The sequence below is a fragment of the Chinchilla lanigera genome, unplaced genomic scaffold (genome assembly GCF_000276665.1).
Source record: "Chinchilla lanigera isolate Chin_1 unplaced genomic scaffold, ChiLan1.0 scaffold00107, whole genome shotgun sequence".
Lineage (NCBI taxonomy): Eukaryota > Metazoa > Chordata > Mammalia > Rodentia > Chinchillidae > Chinchilla > Chinchilla lanigera.
The window spans coordinates 5,990,708-6,010,380 of NW_004955508.1; the positions used below are offsets into that span (position 1 = coordinate 5,990,708).

Sequence of the window (19,673 nt, forward strand, 5' to 3'; positions counted from 1 at the left end):
TCACATAAGTAAATTTAAATGCAGATTTTTTTTGCCTGTTAAGTAAGTATACATTTTTAACTGAAGCGACTTTCCTTCTGTAGAAAAGAGTCATCACTCTATTAGCTGTTTCATAGCACAGCATGTTTGTGTGGAGCTGATTGTTCATTATGGCTCTATGAAAAAGGTCTTCACACTTTTAATTTGGTTGAATCATTCTACTACAATAAATAAAAAGGAGGTAGAGAAATAACAATTTGTCTCTCATTAGAAGAAATGCATTTTACATCACAGCCTTAAATTGCCTCTTTAAGAAATAAAAGAAGGAAAACATTAACAAATAGACATCCATTTACAAAATAGCGTAAGAACAGTACAAACAAAACAAGAGTTACAGAAAAAGTTGTAGGGAATTAACCATGGTTGTTGTATTACTTACTGATATCTTCAAAATGGTTTCTCAAGAAAACAGAGACATACAAGATTGATCAAACAAATAATCACTGTTTATTTCTGTAGAGCAATAGAAGACGGTAGTACAACTATGTTAGCTATCCTGTATATACATACTTACGTAATTTCCCCTTCTTTCCCTTCTCTTTTCCCACACCCCAGTTGCCCTTTACTTTTGAGCATTTTCCTTTTATTTCACAATGTCTACCAGGCCTCTTACTTTTTATTCACTCTTTCAGGTCCTACACTAGTGAGACAATACAATGCTTGCACATGCAGGTCTGATTTATTTCACTTACGACTATGGTCTCTAGTTGTGACCATTTACCTGTAAAAGCCTCGAGTTTATCTTTCTTTATAGCTGAGTAATATTCCATTATATAAAAGTACCACAATTTTTTTATCCAGTCCTCTGTGGATGGACATTTGGGTTGCTTCCACAGTTTAGCAATTACAAATTGCACTGCTATGAGCATGGGTGCACATATATCGCTGTGATATGACATTTTCAGATCTTCTGGGAAAATAACCCAGAAGGGAAATAGCTGGATTAAATGGGAGCTCTAGACCTAGCTTGCTGAGGAGTCTCCAAACTGATTTCCACAGTGGTTCACCAGTCTGCATTCCCACCAGCAATGGAAAAGAGTTCCTATTTCTCCACAGCCTTGCCAGCATTTGTTATTGGTTGATTTCTTAATGTTAGCCATTCTTACTGGGGTGAGATGAAATCTCAGTGTTGTTTTAATTTGCATTTCTCAAATGACTACTGATGTTGAACACTTTCTCATGTGTTTATTTGCCATTTGTATTTCTTTATCTGAGAAGTGTGTGTTCATCTCAGCTGGCCATTTTTGGATTGGGTCTTTGAATTTGGAGGGGCTGAAATTTTTTAATTCTTTATATGTTCTAGATAGAAGCCCTTTGTCTGAGGGACAGTCTGCTAAAATTTTTTCCCAGCTTGTGGGTTTTCTTTTTACTCTGCTGGTGAATTCTTTAGATGTGCAGAAACTTTTCAGTAGGATGAGATCCCAGTTGTTGATTCTTTGAATTATTTTACATGCAGTTTGGTTTTTGTTCATGAACTCTCTGCCTACCCCTATGTCTTCAAGGTTTTTACCTACTTTCTCTTCCAATAGATTTAGTGTTTCTGTTTTAATATTGAGATCTGTGATCCATTTTGACTTGAGTTTGGTGCATGGTGATAGACTTGTGTCTATTTTCAGTCTTTGGCAGGTGGCAAGCCAATTTTTCCAGCACCATTTATTAAAGAGGCTATCGTTCTTCCAATGAGTTTGTTTGGCCCCTTTATCAAAGATTAGGTGGCTGATTGTGTTTTTGGTTGTGGCTGTTTCTTCCAGTCTGTTCCATTGATCCTCAGGTCTGTTTTTTAGCCAGTACCAGGTTGATTTTATGACAGTAGCTTTGTAGTATAATTTCAGGTCAGGGATTGTGATTCCATCTGACTTGTCCTTGTTGCCCAGGATTGCTTTTGCTATTCTGGGTCTCTTCTGGCTCCAGATGAATTTAAGGAATGTTTTCTCTAGATCTGTGAGGTATGCTAATGGTGTTTTAATGGGAATTGCATTGAATCTGTACAACAATTTTGGGAGTATGGCCATTTTCACAATGTTGGTTCTTCCTATCCATGAGCAAGGAATATTTTTCCATTTATTGAAACCCTCTTCAATCTCTTTTTTCAGAGCACCATAGTTTTCATTGAATAGATCTTTTACTTCTTTTGTTAGATTGGTTCCTAAATATTTCAATATCTTGGATGCTATTGTGAAAGGTATAGTTTCCTTAATTTCTCTCTCAGTCTGTTTGTTGTTTGTGTATAGGAATGCTATTGATTTTTGGGTGTTGACTTTGTATCCAGCTATACTGCTGAATTTGTCAATTAATTCAAGGAGTCTTCTTGTGGAGTTTTTGGGGTCTTCCATGTAAAGTATCATGTCATCTGCAAATAGTGATAGTTTTACTTCTTCTTTTTCTATTCTTATTCCTTTTATTTCTCTCCCTGTTAATGGTTCCAGAACTGTGTTGAACAGGAGTGGTGACAGCGGACATCCTTGTCTTGTTCCTGATTTTAAAGTAAAAGCTTTCAGATTTTGTCCATTGAGAATGATGTTGGCTGTTGGATTGTCATAGATGGCTTTGATCAGGTTAAGGTAGAGGCCATCTATTCCTATTTTCTGTAGAGTTTTTATCATGAATTCATGTTGGACTTTGTCAAAAGCTTTTTCTGCATCTATTGAGATGATCATATGGTTTTTGTCTTTGGCTCTATTGATATGGTGTATGACATTTATTGATTTGCAAATATTGAATCATCCTTGCATTCCTGGAATGAATCCAACTTGGTCGTGGTGTATGATTTTCTTGACAATTTGCTGCATTCTATTTGCTAGCACTTTATTGAGTATCTTTGCATCTATATTCATTAGGGACATTGGTCTGTAGTTCTCTTTCTTGGTTGGGTCTTTCTCTGGTTTTGGTATCAGTATAATACTTGCCTCCAGAAATAAGTTAAGGAGAATCGCTTCCTTTTCAATTTCATTGAAGAGTTTGAGGAATTTTGGTATTAAATCTTCTCTGAATTTCTTGTAAAATTCTGCTGTGAATCCATCAGGGCCTGGGCTTTTCTTTGTCAGTAAGTTTGTAATCACATTTTCAATCTCATTAATTGATATTGGGTTGTTCAGGATTTTTATATCTTCTTGACCCAACCTTGGTAATTTGTACATATCTAGGAATCTGTCCATTTCTTCTGAGTTTTCTATCCTATGGGAGTAAAGATTTTCAAAATAGGTATTAATGATCTTCTGAATTTCTGTGGAATCTGTAATAATTTTATCTTTTTCTTTCCTTATTGCATGAATTTGAGTTCTTTCCTTCCTTTTTTTGATAAGGTTGGCTAGGGGTTTATCAATTTTGTTTATTCTTTCAAAGAACCAAGTCTTTGATTCATTTATTTTTTGGAGGGTTTTCTTCATCTCAATTGCATTAATTTCTGCCCTGATCTTTATCATCTCCTCCCTTCTTTGGGCTTTGGGTTTGACTTGTTCTTCTTTTTCTAAAAGTTTGAGGTGCAGCATTAGGCTATTTATTTGTTCTCTTTCTGTCTTCCTTATGTGTGAGTCCTATAAATTTCCCTCTGAGGACTGCTTTCATTGCATCCCATAGATTCCGGTAAGTTGTATTTATATTTTCATTTGTTTGTAGGTATTTTTTAATTTCTTCTTTAATTTCATCTGTGACCCATTGGTTGTTCAGGAGGTTGTTGTTTAATTCCCAAGTGTTTACGGAGTTTTTGGAGTTCCTTTTGTCATTAATTTCCAATTTCATTGCACTGTGGTCAGATAATATGCATGGGATAATTTCAGTTCTTTTGCATTTAGGTAGGTATGCTCTATGGGCTAGAATGTGGTCTGTTTTAGAGAAAGTCCCGTGTATAGCTGAGAAAGATGTATATTCTGATGTTGTAGTGTGGAACACTCTGTATACATCTACTAAGTCCATTTGTTTGCAGCATTGGTTCAGATCTGTTATTTCCTTGCTGACTTTTTGTCCAGTTGACCTATCTCTTTGTGTCAAAGGGATGTGGAGGTCCACTGTTACAATAGTGTTATTTATTATATGAGTTTTCATGACTGTTAAGATTTGTCTTATATAGTTTGGTGCTCCAATATTTGGTGCATACATGTTTATGATTGTTATCTCATCCTCTTGCAGTTTTCCCCTAACAAGTATGTAGTGACCTTCTTTATATGTTTTGATTGTTGTTGGTTTGAAGTTTACATTGTCTGCAAACATAATAGCTACACCTGTTTTTTTCTGGGTTCCTGTTGCACGGAGAATTGTTTTCCATCCTTTCACTTTCAGTCTATGGATAAAAATATGGAACGCTTCATGAATTTGCATGTCATCCTTTCATAGGGGCCATGCTAATCTTCTCTGTATCATTCCAACTTTAGTATATGTGCTGCCACAGTGAGCACTAAATGCAAATTTTAAACCATAGTAAATTCCTGCAGATTGACAGAGGTGCTTTAAATGAGTGGTCCCAATGCTGGCCAATATGCAGTGAGGAAAGGTCTCTCATGCTTGCTAGTAGCTCTCACTCCTTGTTTAGAATTTCTGAAAAGCAGTTTAATAAGGTATAACAAAAGCCTCCAAAAATTTCAAGCCTCTAGAATATTTCTAAAACTTTTTCTTTAAAAACTATACAGAATTTAAAACCAAGAACTACATAGCTGGGCATGGTGGTGCACTCAGAAGGCTGAGGCAGGAGGATTGTTGCAAGTTCAAGGCCAGCCTGGGCTACAAAGTGAGTTCAAGACCAACCTGAACTACATAGTGAGACCCTGTCTCAAAAAGACTTAAAAAAAAGAACTACAAAGATGATCATCATATATTGATTCTAGCCCTCTCTGATTTATTTTTAAATCTTCATTGTTACCTAGCCACTACAAATCATATTTTCAGCTGGGTGTGGTGATAGGTGCCTGCAGTCCCAACACTTGGGAGGCTGAGGTAGGAGGCTCACTTGAGCTCAGTTCAAGGCTAGTATGGGCAACATACCAAGACAGCCCCCCCCCAAGATAAAAAATAAATAAATATTTTCAAGATTGCTAATGCCCAAGAAAAATGTTGATGATATAATCTAATTAAAGTAGATTTACATTATATGGAGAAAAATACATACAAGATAAAATAAACCAAAACAGTTTTAACTGATAGATATGTTTTATTAACTTTGGATCGTTTATACTTTTCAGCATAGTGGAATATTTTTATAATGCTTGTTAATTTCTAAATTTATTTTACATATTGATATGTCTGTATGTTTATAGTAATATTTAAGTTACCATCGGGTTTATAGTGCTATTTGTTCCATCTCTCCCCGCCCCTAATTCCTGGTTCCCTGAGAAATTGCTTTTGACTCTTTCAGCTGACTTTGCTGGTCTTCGACTCCCTTTTTCTAAATAACGAGCTCATACTGTTGCCTCTTGATTTTTCAGATCTGCATATTATCTATTACCTTCCACTTATGAAAAAGGAAGATTTAGCCCACTCATGTCTCTGTCCTCTCATTCCCACCTCACCCATAACACACACTCCCAAGTTTATCAACTCACGACTTTGGATTCAATTAATATTTATTGCTGACATGTCAGCATAGCGTGCAATAAACCGTGCAGTCCACTGTGATTCTACTGACTCTCATATAAACTGGTTTTTCTTAGAATTAATAATTGTGTCATTTATTTGTTTCCTCGGGTTCTTTATACCTTGCTCTAGTTGTCCCAAATTTTCTGCAAGATCTCTAAAACTCTCCATATGGTCATCTGTCCCATTTCCCTCCTGTCTCTCCTGGAGCCCCCCTCCCCCATCTCTTACCTAGATGATTAGCTGTCCACGTGCACTGTAGCACTGCATTCTGGGACTTCCTCTCACCGTTTCCACAGAGATTCCCTAGGCCTGTCTTCTGATTCAGAAACCTGGTTTCTTGGATCCCGTGTCTTCACTGTTTTTGTTTGCTGTCTCATTTTAGTGGAGTGCATCCTCCACATCTTGGTGAGGAAGGCTATAAGGGGATGTCTTAGTCACTTTCCCATGACTGGGACATAATATCTGGCACCTATAATTTAAAGGAATAGAGGTTTAGTTGAGCCCAAGGTTTTTAGAGGTTCTGTTCCATGGTCAGTTGGCTCCAAGGTGGAAAAGGCATTGCAGAGCGGCATGGCGGAGGAAGGGTACTCACACTGTGGTGCCCAGGAAGCGGGTGGGGCAGAGACCGTTCTAGGTCATGCTCCCAGTGACCCACCTCTCCCTACCAGGACCTACCTACTAATAGCATATGTAGTACTGAACTCATTAGTGCCCCCATGATGGCCCTGAGTTCAATTCCTGGAACCAAAACAAAACTTGCATTGAAATCACCATTGAACATGTGAGGTTTTGGGGGATATCTAAACCATTACAGGAGGTAAACTTTCTAAGACCTTGCATATATGAACACAATTTTATTATACTCTCAAAGAGAGTACACTACTGCCCAAAAAGCCAAATGCCACCCACAGCCTATTTTCATTCATTTTGTGACCAATGAGGCTTTTTTTAACATTTTAAAAATTGTTTTTTTCTAAAAAAAAAAAAAAAACATGCAAGAAAGATTGTATATGGCCCACAAATCCTAAATCACTTATATCTATTAATAGGAGAAAAAAAACTCTGCCAGCTCCTGTTCTAATTGATAGACAGTTTGGCCAAATATAGGATTCTACTCTGGAAATCGCTCCACTCCCTTCTGGATTCTAGACCTGCTCTGAGAAGTGCATTGCACTCCTGCTTTACACTCCTGTGTGTTTGACCTCTGCTTTTCTCTCTGGAAACTTCTGGTCTCTTCTCTTTAAACCTTGGCGTCTGAAATTTTATAAGGTTCACCATTGAGTGAACTTTGTTTTATTCAAAGTGCTGAGCATTCAGAGGGCTGGTGATATGAAAATGCATGTCCTTCTTGTCTGGGAAAATATTTTTCTTATGTCTGAATCACTTCCTGTTTCTCTGTCTTTCAGGAATTTCTACTCAGTTTGATCTTCTTCCTGGGCCACACCTCTAATGCTATCTTCTTTCCAACAAATGATTCCCTTAAATTTATCTTCTAAATCTTCTCCTAATTGATCCTACTGCTGCTATCTCCACCAGAGTGAAATCCCCTGAGGACAGTCACCAGCCTGTGGCATCACCATTTATTTCCCTGGCATGCAGCACTGCACCTCGCATGAAATAGGCATCTGGTGAATATTGTTGGGTGAACATTCTTAATCTCTAAACGCTTCTTCTTCTTATGATTCTTCCCTCTTTCATAGGTGGGACATCATCTCTACAGTATTTCTGACATTAGGGGGAAGTTTTTAAATTTCCTTTTTGTTCTCTGCATTACCTTGTGTCCTCCAAATTCTTTTTCTCCTAGTAGTTGTTTTAGTCTCTGTCTTTCATGACAGGTGCCTTTCTAAGATTTGTCTTTCCCTAAGCTTTCATCTTTGTCCATTTTCAACTGTGACAGCAGATTACCTAAAGCTGCATAGTTATAAAATAATAAAGTAGTTATCTCATAGTTTTGCGAGCTAGAAGCCCAAAGCCAGGCAGCCCCATTTGTTCAGCCTCTGATGAGGGCTTCATAATGGACAATATTACAGTGTAGGAAAACGTATGAGATCGTGTGGCAAAACAGGAACCCAGTCTAGCTCTTGTACAACTCTTGTGGGGAAACTAACTCACTCTATGATGAGCTTCTTCCAAAGGTGGCACACCCAGTGACCTAGTTATCTCACACAGGTCATATCTCTTCATGCTACCACATTGGGGGCCAAGTTTTCAGCATGTGAGCCTCTGGGAAATACACTTAACCATATCCAAACTACAGCAGCTCTCCACTCATATTTGCAGATTAAGCTGTAAATGCAGATGGAAGCTCAGGGTATGTGGATAAAGCTGGTGTTCCTCATGGCCATATGATTCTACTCTAGGTCGAAATAGTTCTCCTACTTCAGAGATGTTACTTCCTCCCTTCAGACATGCCTACATCTAGGAGTTAAGGCTCTCTCTGGTCCAGTGTAGGCAAAAGCAAGATATCTGGCCTCCTGCCAGGATGGAAAACCAAGGTATGCAACTGGGGGCTGAGGTACATAGAAAGGTTGCTTAGACAAACTCTCAGGTGATTCTGCTTCCTCATAGAGAGGTTACTGACCTGGAGCCAGAGCCACTTACACACCTGTGTATAGAGCTATGCCTGCACCTGACCTGCCTACAGTGTATTACCATTGTTTTTAGCTCTCCAGCTTCCAAAATTACCTTTACTTTTCCCAGCTATTGTCTTCTTTCCCATCCCTTTATCCTGGTGACTGCATCCTCATTGTATTCCTTTGTTGCCATCTTATTAGTTTCCAGAGCAGGTAGAGATAAGCAAGGAGTCCTATCTGCCATGCTAACGTCAGCCATGTCTTACTTTGACAACCCAAGGTAAGAACTGTGTAGCTCCATAATAACTGATAAGTGTGCTACTCAGAAAGGAAAGACAAGTTCATGTCCTTAAGGAGCTCTCAGTCTTTAGGGAAAGACAAGGGCAGATAGATCATTATCATACAAGTGCTATAATAGAGGTGGGTCTAGGCAGCAGAAGGTCATAGGAGAAGTAGCTGCATGTAATGGAGGTGCAAAGGGTAGATCACATAAAAAAAAACAGCACTGGGATTCTGGCCAAGCACAGTAAGGTAGGGAAAAGCTTAGGTTCATGACCATTTAGAGGGCAAGAAAGAGTTTTAGCTCAAATTGTTATTTTTATTGACTCTCCTCTCCTGGGTGCTATAAAAAAGAGCATTGATTTCTCAATGCACAACCTATGCTGTCAAAATGAGCTAAACCATCACAGTTGACACCTGTGTATCCAAGATGCCCAGCAGCACTGCCTGGATGGTCCCTCTCCTCTCACTCTGCTTCCTATAGTAAATCAGATTAATGTGAAGGTCAAATGTATGTCAGTTGCCCCAGAGTGTTGGCACTCAGCAGGAAGTAGTTCTCTCAGACCCCATTTACTTTAAAGAGCAAAAGAGAAAAGGTAACATGTCTGTCCCATGGATAACATGGAATTTAAGAATGTCACTTTCTGTAACACTCAATATACTCTTAAGACAATATTTCCACAAGTGGTTAAAAATGCCACTTGAAAGTAAACTTCCTAATTTCAAGCTGGGTCTTTTACCAGTCAATTATATAGTCAAGTTCATCTTCCTCTACCTGCCTCCCAAGAACAGGTCAAGGGATCCTGGGAGGCTTAGCATCCTGACACCCACAAAGGGGCACTTGCATTCTCTTTGCCCCAGCTGAGTCGTCTTGCCCATAATCTTAACCATTAACCTCTGTTCTCTCTGCCTCCATGTTGAAGCCTCTGTAGCCTCTCTTGGCACTATTTCCGTGATGTCTGCTGTATCTGGCTCTCTCTGGTACTCCCAAGGCCGTGGTCCCTGCCTTTGGGCTCTACCCTATTCCCTGTATCCTCCCCCAGGAGCCATGCTGACTGTTAGTTCTCAAGCTCCCCCATTACTGCACTTAAGGAGCCTTGAAAATTGTCCTGGGTCTCTGCCAGGCCCTGCTGAAGCTGAGGGAGAGGTGTGTTCAGGAGCCCTCTCTGCCGATTCACGATTCATGGCCATTTCTCCTCTGTCGGTGTTGGTCGGTATTGGCACAGGCAAGGTGAAGTGGTCTCCTCCCAGAACTCCAGAAAGGAAGCAAAACATGAGCCCGCCCGTTCTTCAATTTCCAAATGTAAGCCAGCTCTAAACGACCCCCTCCCAACCCCAGGCCCAACGAGTTTATCTCTGAGGGTAACAGAGCATAAGGAGAAGCCTTGACTCATGTCTAAATGCGATAATCACAAGACTTACTTCCGGGCTCTTCTGTACCCCGGCTACACCTCACTCCACCCTTTCCAGAAAGGCCTATTCTCACATTCTTCTGTTCTTACTTCTTTGGATTTTAGCACCATTGTGTGTGCTTACTCTGGGGCTCTGGTTGTTGGGTTTTGTTTTGTTTCATCTTGTTTTTTTTTGTTTTTTAAGGAAATTAAACCTTTTATTTCACAGCAAGCCCCGCTCATACAAATGAAATCTTCTTTTAATACTTCTGTTAGTACATGCTGGCAGTACACAATGCTTACATTCATCCTTGGGAGCTGGAACATGTACACAGCACATCTTAATTCTTTTTGTGTCCCCTTTCTCTCCTCTCCTTCCGCCTCCCCTCCATTCTTGGGCAGTTGAAAACTTTACCCTCTACAAGCAGTACCTCTGAAATGAGTTTTAGGAGGCAGTTCTGGAAGTCAAAACTAAACATCGCCTCCTCATTCTCAGCTGGGTTCTGCCACCCCTAGAAGCAGCATGTTCGCCAAGAAGAAGAGCCCAGGACAGCCAAAAAGGCTAGAGATGCGACATGCATCACAAATTTTCCAGCACTCATAAGGGGAGCTACACTCTACAGAGCAACTCTTCCACTAGAACAGCAAGAAATGGTGGGTAGAGTGTCTTTCAGACTTCAGTGTTAAGATGAGAAACTGAAAGATAAACACCCGCAACTACAGAGGTGGGCAGGCTACTAGAGCCCCAGAGCTCCTGAGGCCCTGTGGGCATTGCTCACTGAGGGTTTGAATCAGTGGCCAAGCAAACCAGAAGAGGCAGAGTTCAAACATGGGCCCCCTTTCAATCTGGGAAACTAAGGAAGCACTCCGCAGGGCCAGGGTGAATCAGATTTTAAACCACGTCCTTTTTCCTGTCCTGGAGAACTTCACTGCCTTGGTGTCTTGGTGCTGAGGCAAGAAGGAAAAAGAGAGGATATATATGCACAGGAAGAAATGGCCACACATGAGCCTTTGCTTAGATTTACAACCCTCAGTCTAGAATAGCCAAAGAAACTCAAGTCAAGTATTTAAGGTCACTTAATTACCCCAGGTGCCTGTAAAAGCAAACGAATCCCTTCTTGAGGAGGGATTATCTATCAACAATCTGGAAGAGTTGCCACAAAATAACTGGTCCGAGGTAATGACCAGCAAGCATTCAAAAATAACTCAACACAAAAGAAGCAAAACGATATGAATAAGAACTAGCAGAAATGATAGACTGCAAAAATAACCTGTACAAACTCTGAAATTGGTACTGTCAGATACAGATACTGAAACACTTATGTCAAAGAAAAATACAACAAGGAACTTATCAGATTTGTGGAAGAACCTATTAGAATTTCTAGAGATGACTAAAATAAACAAAATTAGAAGTCAAAGAAAAAGTCACTAAGAAAATTAACAACCCTAACTGTACACACACAAAAAATGAGAGTCTTCCAGGCAGGTGCTTATGCCACTGAGCTATATCCCTGGCCCTAAGAAACCAGAGTCTTGAACTATATGAAACAGAAATGAATCTAACTGAAAGGCAAAATAGACAAAACAGACAATTATAGGTGGGGACTTCATTACCCCACTGTCAGCAGTGACTTCTACCTGACAGAACTACTAGACCAGGGTCCAAGGATATAGCTCATCAGCACCGTGCCTGCCTGGCAAGCCCGAGATCGTGAGTTTGACTCCCACTATCAAAAAAAACCAAAACTGCTAGACCAAAAAGCAGGTGAGGAGAAATGAACTATGCAATTAACATGCTGTAGCTGATGTTCAAAAAACTCATGACCCAACAAAAGCAGAACACATATATTTCTACAAGCATGGGTGGAGTATCCACTAGGCTAGGCCATATTCTAAACTATAAAACAAATCTCAACAAGTTTAAAAGAATTGAAATCAGATAGAGTATGGTCTCTGACCACAGTGGAATCAAGCTGAGATCAATACAGGAAAAAGGATGACAAAAGAACTGAAGTGAGTTATGGATGTGTACCAACTCCCTACAGGGAATGTAATCATTATGCAATGCAAACGTGCACTAATAAAAAAATAAAAACAATAAGGAAATATCAAAATACTTGGAAATTAACCTACTTCTAAACAACTCATAGACCAAAGAGAACATTTCAAAGAAACTTTTAAAATAGGGAATTAAATAAAAATAAAAATGCAGCAAATCAAAATATGTTGTATATAGACAAAGTATAGCAAAAAGGGAAATTATTACTAAATTTTTACGTTAGAAAAAAAGGAAAGGTCTCAAAGAATAAGAAGCATATATTTTGGAAAAGAAAAAATATTATGTACATGTGACATGATTGTCTTTGTAGAAAACCCGACCAAATCTACAAAAACTTTCCCAGAATGAATTTCAGTTGCGGGGCTGGGGATTTAGCTCAGTGGCAAAGCGCCTGCCTGGCAAGTGCAAGGTCGTGAGTTCGGTTCCCGGTACCGGAGAAAAACCAAAACCAAAAATAAATAAATAAATTTTTAAAAAAAGAATTTCAGTTGCAAGACAAAGATTAATGTATATATATATATATATCAAAGAGTGAACATCAAAGATTTTAAAATATCATTTAAAATTATCTAAAAAGAAAAAACACTTAGGTATAAGTCTTAAAACTCATGTGTAGAATTTGTGTCCTGAAAATTACAAGATGCTAATGAAAGAAAGCTTAAGGATTTTGAATCACATCAACAGAGCCAAAATGTAAACTTAATGAACTGGAATATAGAGCAAGTGAAATTATCCAGAGTGCAGCACAGAGGGAGTTTTATAAATTCCAGAAGAGAAGAGAACAGACTGCAGGCTCCGTATATATGATAAAAGGGCAGAGAGAAATAGGATGATGGAGCACAGAGGTTATTTCTGAAGAGGTAATGACTAAGAATTTTCCAAATCTAATAAAAGACACCAATCCACTGGTTTAAGAGACTCAGTGATCCCAAAACAGGGTAGTAAAGAGAAATTCATAGGTTGACAAGGAAAATGTTTAAATCAATCATAAAATAAAGATTACTTCCCAGGAATGGTACTTCTAGAGGACTTGTCAAAACCAACAATAAAAAAGGAACAATAATTTCAAACTGTGGAAGGAAATATTGCAAATTGCTCTATACCCAATGTAATCATTTTCCAAGACTGAGAATTTGAAAATGTCTTTCAAGAGTGAAGTCACTAATTCAAGGAAACTACAGGATGTATTTTATCAGAAGGAGAGTGATTCCCAAATATTAAGTCTGATACGTAGGAAGAAATTAAATACAAGAAAAAGGGAAAATACATGAGCACATTTAAATGTACATTGGTAGCATAAAAGAAAATAGTAAGGTCCAATAGAAAAAGAGAAAGATAGACTTAAAACTACAGTAACAATGACTTGTAAGTCATCAGCATGGTAGAGTTATACAGTCCTGAAGTCCTCATCTTACTGAGCAGGAGAGCAAAAGTCTTCATTTACTTTGGCTATAAGACTGAATATGTAACTTGTACTCTAATATTTTTAAAACATGAAATTAAAAAATTTAAAGAAAGGAAAAAAGAATTTAAAAATATGTGTGACAGAAAACACAAAATAAAATAATAGCTTTAAATTCAAATATATTAGCATTCACATTAAATGTAAGTGAACTTAATAGTCGAGTTAAAAGTCAAACAATGTCAGACTTGACAATTTAGTGGGCTATTTGCAAAGTCTTGTCTGAAACAAAAGTGTGGAAAGATTGAAAATAAAGGATGGAAATATACCATGAATATACTAATCAAAATGCAACTATTGAGGCTATATAATTAGATACACTTTAAATTTAAAAACAAATGCTCGTACTGGAAACAGGCTGTATTCACAGGGAGATACATGCCTATTATAAGTTTGTAGACATTTAATCATATATTCTTAAAGTATATCAAACAAAAGTGGAAAGAACTAAAAGGAAAAAACAGAAAAATCCATAGTCATAGTGGGAAATTTTATGACTTCTTGTAACTTAATACAACAGGCAGACAAAAAAATCAGTAAGAACACAGGTTTAAACAAAACAATCAGCAATCATGACTGAATGGCTAGAACATTACCCTGAACAACCACAGAACACATATTCTTTTTACCAAGACTGACCATATACTGGGACATAAAGCAAGAATCAACATAGTTCTAGTACTTGAATCAATTTAGAGTATGTTCTCTTACTACAGTGGAACTAAGCTAGAAATCAGTAACAAAAATATGATCCCAAAATCCCAGAACATTTGGTAACTAAGAAATACACTTCTAACTATTTCATGGATCAAAACGATGTAAAAAATGGAAATTATAAAATATTTATAATTGAATGATCATGAAAATACTATGCTATCAAATACTATCAAAACTTATAGGATAAAAGAAAAATTGCACTCAGAGGAAAATTTTAAGGCCTGTACTGTATATTTTAGGAAACAAGACAAAACTGCAAATTAGTTAGCTAAGCACATATCACAAGAAGTTAGCAAAAGAACAGCAAAATTGCACCAAAAGAATGCAGTAGAATCAATGAAAATAGGAACAGAAAGTGATGAAACAAACAAATATTCAGTGGAGAAAATCAGTAGGCCAAAAGTTGGTTCTTTGAAAAGACTAATAAAATAACAAGCCCCTAGCAGTACAGTACTGCAGAAGGAAAAACAGAGTAGACACAACCAACATGAAGAAAAAAAAAGTCCATCCCTGCAGATGGTACAGACACTAAGCAGATCAGAGAACATTGTGAAGAACCCTATGCCAATAAATTTCAAATTTTAAATGTAATGGACAAAATCCTAGAAAAATGTGAAGTTGACAAAAAAATGTAATGAAGAAGTGAAAATCTGAATCATTGCCATTAAAAAATTCAGTAGTCAAAAATTTTCACACAAATTGAACTCTAGCCTCTTAAGACCTTGGTAAGTCCTAACAAATACTCCAGAAAAAATGCTATCCCAGTCCTCCACACAATCCCTCTTAGGGTATAGAAGAAGAGGGAGCTTCCCAGCACTCTTTGCAAGACTAGCACAACATTGATCCCAAAACCTGATTAGGACAATAAGAGAAAGGAAACCATACAGACCTGTCAACCCTCCCAAAAACAACTGGCACATCTATACATAAAAAAAGATACTATATCTCAACCACATCAGGTTTATCTCAGAAATGCAATGTTATTTTCAGATTAGAAGATTAATCAGTGCAACACACTTGTTATGGTTTGTGTCTCTATGTCCCCCCAAAGCCTCATGCAGCCATGGGGCTGGCTTCTAGAGTTTGTGATTGATTCATGGTCCAATGCTGGGATTATGGGTGAGTGCCACCCCCTCCCTGTGGCGGATAGATTGCATACAATATAAGGAAGGAAAACAGGCTGCTTGCTGCCTCTCCTCCCTTTCTGCGCTTGCTGCTTTTGCTGTTTTTTGCCACCCATGTACTGTTGCCCTCTGCCATGTGCCACTCTGCCTTGGAGTCAGCTGAGTATGAACTGAAACCTCCACATACTGTGAGTGAAATGAACCTTTCCTTCCTTAATTCTGGGCATCAGGTATTTTGTCTCAGCAATGAGAGAAAAGTGACCAAGACAACACCATATTAACTGACCAAGGGGGAAAAAATTAAACAATCATTTCAGGAGTGGCAGAGAAAAATTGATAAAATTCAATATCCATGTATGACAGAAGCTTTTAATGTAGAAATAGCAGGGAGTTTTAAAGTAACACTGTCAGGACCGTATAGGTCCAGCTACTATAACTAATACCCTAGTTTTAGGAGCTTACTTAACACGTTAAGGTTTCTCTTGCATCACATAAATCCCAGATTGGCTCACAAGATCTGCAGGCACTTTTCCTTTGCTAATTGCACAACCAATGTCTGTGCCTTCCCTCCCACCAACTGCACATCCCTCCAGAGTCACTGTGGGAATGTGTAGACCATCCACATCCCATGCTCCACCAAACCTGATCATACTAAATCCCATCCCCTCATTGTCCAGCCTCAACATACTCTATTAGGGCTAAGACACTACATAGTGTATGTCTCTTCTCCCACAGAGGGGGACATTGTAATGTGCCTCATATTCTGATTTTTACTCTCTGTATTGCTCTATATGGGTTTGTTGCCCAGGCTCCATCTTCTCTCACCAGAAGCACTGCTCTGAGTTGTAGAAGACTCTGGAGGAATGGCATGCGAGCACTGAGGTAGTGTTTTTTGCCTTTGCCCACCAGCGGAGAATGCCAAGGTCTGCTCCCACTCAGGGTGTGGCAGAGACTTTTAGCATCTGCCTGAACTCGTCCTGACAAGTGGCAAACATCTGTTTGAACATGCAGGCTCACTGTTGTCCCTTGCCTAGGAATGTACCAGGTGATAGAGGGCATCATCTCACCTGTCAATGACAACTACGGGAAGAAAGACCTGGTACCTTCCCATCACCGAGTGGCCATGGCCCGCCTGGCCCTGCAGACATCTGACTGGATTCGGGTGGACTCCTGGGAGAGTGAGCAGACACAGTGGATGGAGACGGTGAAGGTGCTGAGGTAATGGTGGCCATGCTCTTATGTGAGGAAGTCGCAAGGTCCAACGGTGGAAGTGAGGGCAGATTGCTGGGCAGGACTTCAGACAGCACTGCTTAGCCAAGACCCTAGAAGTGTGTCTGTTTAGGGTGAGATAGACCTGTCAGATTTTCAGAGAGGTCCTCAAGCAAAACTAAATCACAAACCCTGTCCATCAGGAACCACTTGGTGTGAACACCTAGCCTGACTGGTTTCCAAAGTCTCCAGCAACAGGGGGCTAGGCCATCACTTGGCAGCTGTGTGACTTTGAGAAAAGAATTCACCTGAGACCCACTTCTCAGTTGCAAAATGAGAACATAAGACGTACTGAGGATTTTTTAAATATTTACTGTATTTAAGTAAGTATTTACTGAACTAGAAGTGCCTCCTATCAAGTGAGACTTTTTTTTTTTCATCACTAACTAGGTGGGAAAACTGAATCTATTTAAGAAGCTCTCTTTTCTAGTTGCAGAAGTCTTGAGTTCCCTAAATCCAGAATTAGCAATTCCCTGCTAATTCTAATATTTTCTACTTTATGTGAAATAGAAAAGAAACAGACTATAAGTTTAGAAATAGCCAGGACTTTTTAAAAAACCTTTGGAATTACTATTAGTGTTCAGTATAATACAGCTTTGTAAAGCCCCAGGCCAGCCCTGCAGGTTAAACAGTGGGCCACTGACTTGTGTCTGGAAACTTCACAGGGAGTTGGTAGGAAACAAATGAGTTCCCGATGTCCTGGCTGCCTCCTCGTTAGCAACAGCCATGCCACCGGAAGGAAGTGCCAACCGTGGGCTGACTTCCATTTGGAAGCACTGAGGTTGTTGGGGACACAGCAGGACTGGCAAGGTCAAATCATTGTCAGGCCTGTTCGTAATGTGTGTGGGTTTCCCCAGTTGACTGATCTTCGAAGGCACTTGGGAGAAATGTTGATGTGTTCACTAAAGATACAGATTCCATGTCCTGATTCTCATTACTTAGGTTTTACTGGGAAAGAGCCACTTAGAAGCATTTAGCAGTTTTAGTTGTACTTCTAAATCTGCTTCCAAACTGAAAGGGGACCAAACATGGAATAATTGTTAGGACACATGTTCCCTTCTTCTTTAGCCACCCATCTGTATAAGCGAAGACTCAAATTAAAAATGACACAAGGAATAAATTTACATCTCAATCATCTTTTTGGAATGAATCTTGGTCATTCACCATTTATCTGAGCTAATGGAAGGGAGTAGAGGAAAGACAGCAGAAAATCCAACAAGTCGGTTAGCTTTCATATGTAGTCAGAAGTACGGGTTTTCTCCTCCAACCTGGGAGAGGCAGTGTTGCAGAAGGCACGGGTTTTATAGCCTAACTTACTAGCTGAATGGCTGGATGTAAATCATTTGGCGTCCCTGAGCCTTGATTCCTAACCTGATCAAACGGGAATGGCACCACCTATTTCTCAAAGCACAGTGTGGATTAAGTGAGATGATGTAGGCAAATTATCTAGTTTTAGTAGGTGCTTAATAATGTTCACTACCCTCCCTGCATCCTTAATGCTGGCCATGATTTGTTCTTAAAACCAGTACAGCTGGCCGGGGATATAGCTCAGCAGCACAAGCACCTGCCTGGCAAGTGCAAGGTCCTGAGTTCGATTCCGGTACTAAAAAAAAAAAAAAAAAAAAAAAAAAAAACACACAGTACAGCCATTTGTGAATACCTAGGTGTTGACCATAGCAATTTAATGTTAACACTACTTCTGCTACAAAATCCAGGTGTGAGCACAGATTTTACTGAACACATTCTTTTTCTCTTATTTTCTTTAAAGTCTTTTCGTCTAGTGCTTCTCAATGCTGGCAGCACATTGGGACCACCTGTGGAGCTTTTAAAAGAACAGATGCCCGAGTCTCACCCCAGAGACTGTGATCTCTGGGAGGGGCATGGAATTTTAAGAGTTCCCTGCTAATTCTAACCTGGGGCTGGCGGTGACCCCCACCTCAGTCACTGAGCGCAGGAACCCTACTCCTAATCAGTGCTGAGATCCCCTCAAAGCAGTAATCTAAACCCTGCTGCAAGAATCAGCTGGGAAGCTTTAAAAATGCTCACCCCCAGGACAGAGATTTTGGTTTGCTGGGGTGGACTAACCATGGGTATGTTTTAAGGGGTCCCAGAAGATTATATTGCACTACCATGGCTGAGAATCATTAGGATCATAAACACAGTTTTAACAATAGCTGACTAAGACGTTTTAAAGGTTTAAAAGCCAGCCCGCATTGTAAAGTCAAGCGGTTTTAGAAGCATGGTAGAAATAGGCCCGATCACTTTCTCCATTTAGTATTCTCTTGATACAGTTAACTGAACATACATCACACTGACACGGTAACAAATATCAAGTCTCTGTGGGGCTTATTAAGGATTATTTTTCTCCTTATCGATTGTTTATGTTATGCTAATTTATTTAAATCTAGGCTAACACTTATGTCTTCAGAGCGTTTGAAAGCTTCCCCATGTTATGGAGAAAAGGCCCTTGGTCACAGTGCCGTATCAGGCGCTCCCTCATCCATCATCATCCCCATCTTATAAACCCATTGCAAATATGATCACGTGTTCTCCTCATTTTATAGGTGAAAGCAACTCAAGCTCAGAAAGGCTGAGTTAATCACAGTCACAACCGGTAAGCTAGAGGTGGAGCTACTGTCTGCTCAACTCAGAAGCCGTGCTGTGGCCATCTTCAAAAGCAGTAACATGCTAGCTAGGAACGTGAGGTCACAGCATGAAGACCCAACTTTCCAGTGGGTCTTCTCTGGAGACCAAGGAGAGCTGAGGACACGGAGAACGTGTTCCCAGAGTCAGTTCACAGGCCTAGCGCTGGATCCACCACGGTGCCAAGCAGGCAGCAAGAAAAAGCAACGGCTCCTTCCCCCAAAAGACAAGGTGGAAGTCCATGGGGAAAGTACACTTAGTACTGAAAGTAATCATTTATACAGCAGAGTTCCAATATCCAGCTAATATTCAAAGCAGATTTAACTTGAACTAAAAGCTTCAGGCAAGTAAAATGAAACAGCACCGTCTTTAATATATCACCTGCCACAAGTTCCAGGCTCTTTAACATATATCTGGTCTGCTCAGCAACTCCGAAAGGTAGGGGTTTAGCCCCATTTCACAGATGAAGAAATGAAAGCTCTGAAAGGGTCAGTAACGTACTCCAAGTCCTAATTTGTTGAAATTTAGAAAGTAGAGAAGAGACTCAAGCAT

The 19,673-nt window shown here is 39.5% G+C and overlaps 1 protein-coding gene across 7 annotated transcripts in view; it reads left to right on the forward strand.

The window, feature by feature from the left end:
* The window catches only part of Nmnat3 (nicotinamide nucleotide adenylyltransferase 3), a 114,494-nt gene that overhangs the window by 80,900 nt on the left and 13,921 nt on the right, over positions 1–19,673 (forward strand). For 6 of the 7 annotated variants that reach the window (XM_005407781.2, XM_013506280.1, XM_013506281.1 and 3 more), the window contains one exon: positions 16,244–16,427. In XM_005407781.2, the coding sequence (XP_005407838.1) occupies positions 16,244–16,427 (184 nt within the window). Of the gene's footprint in view, positions 1–16,220; positions 16,428–19,673 lie in introns of all 7 variants that reach the window. The other variant, XM_013506282.1, reaches the window with a different exon arrangement.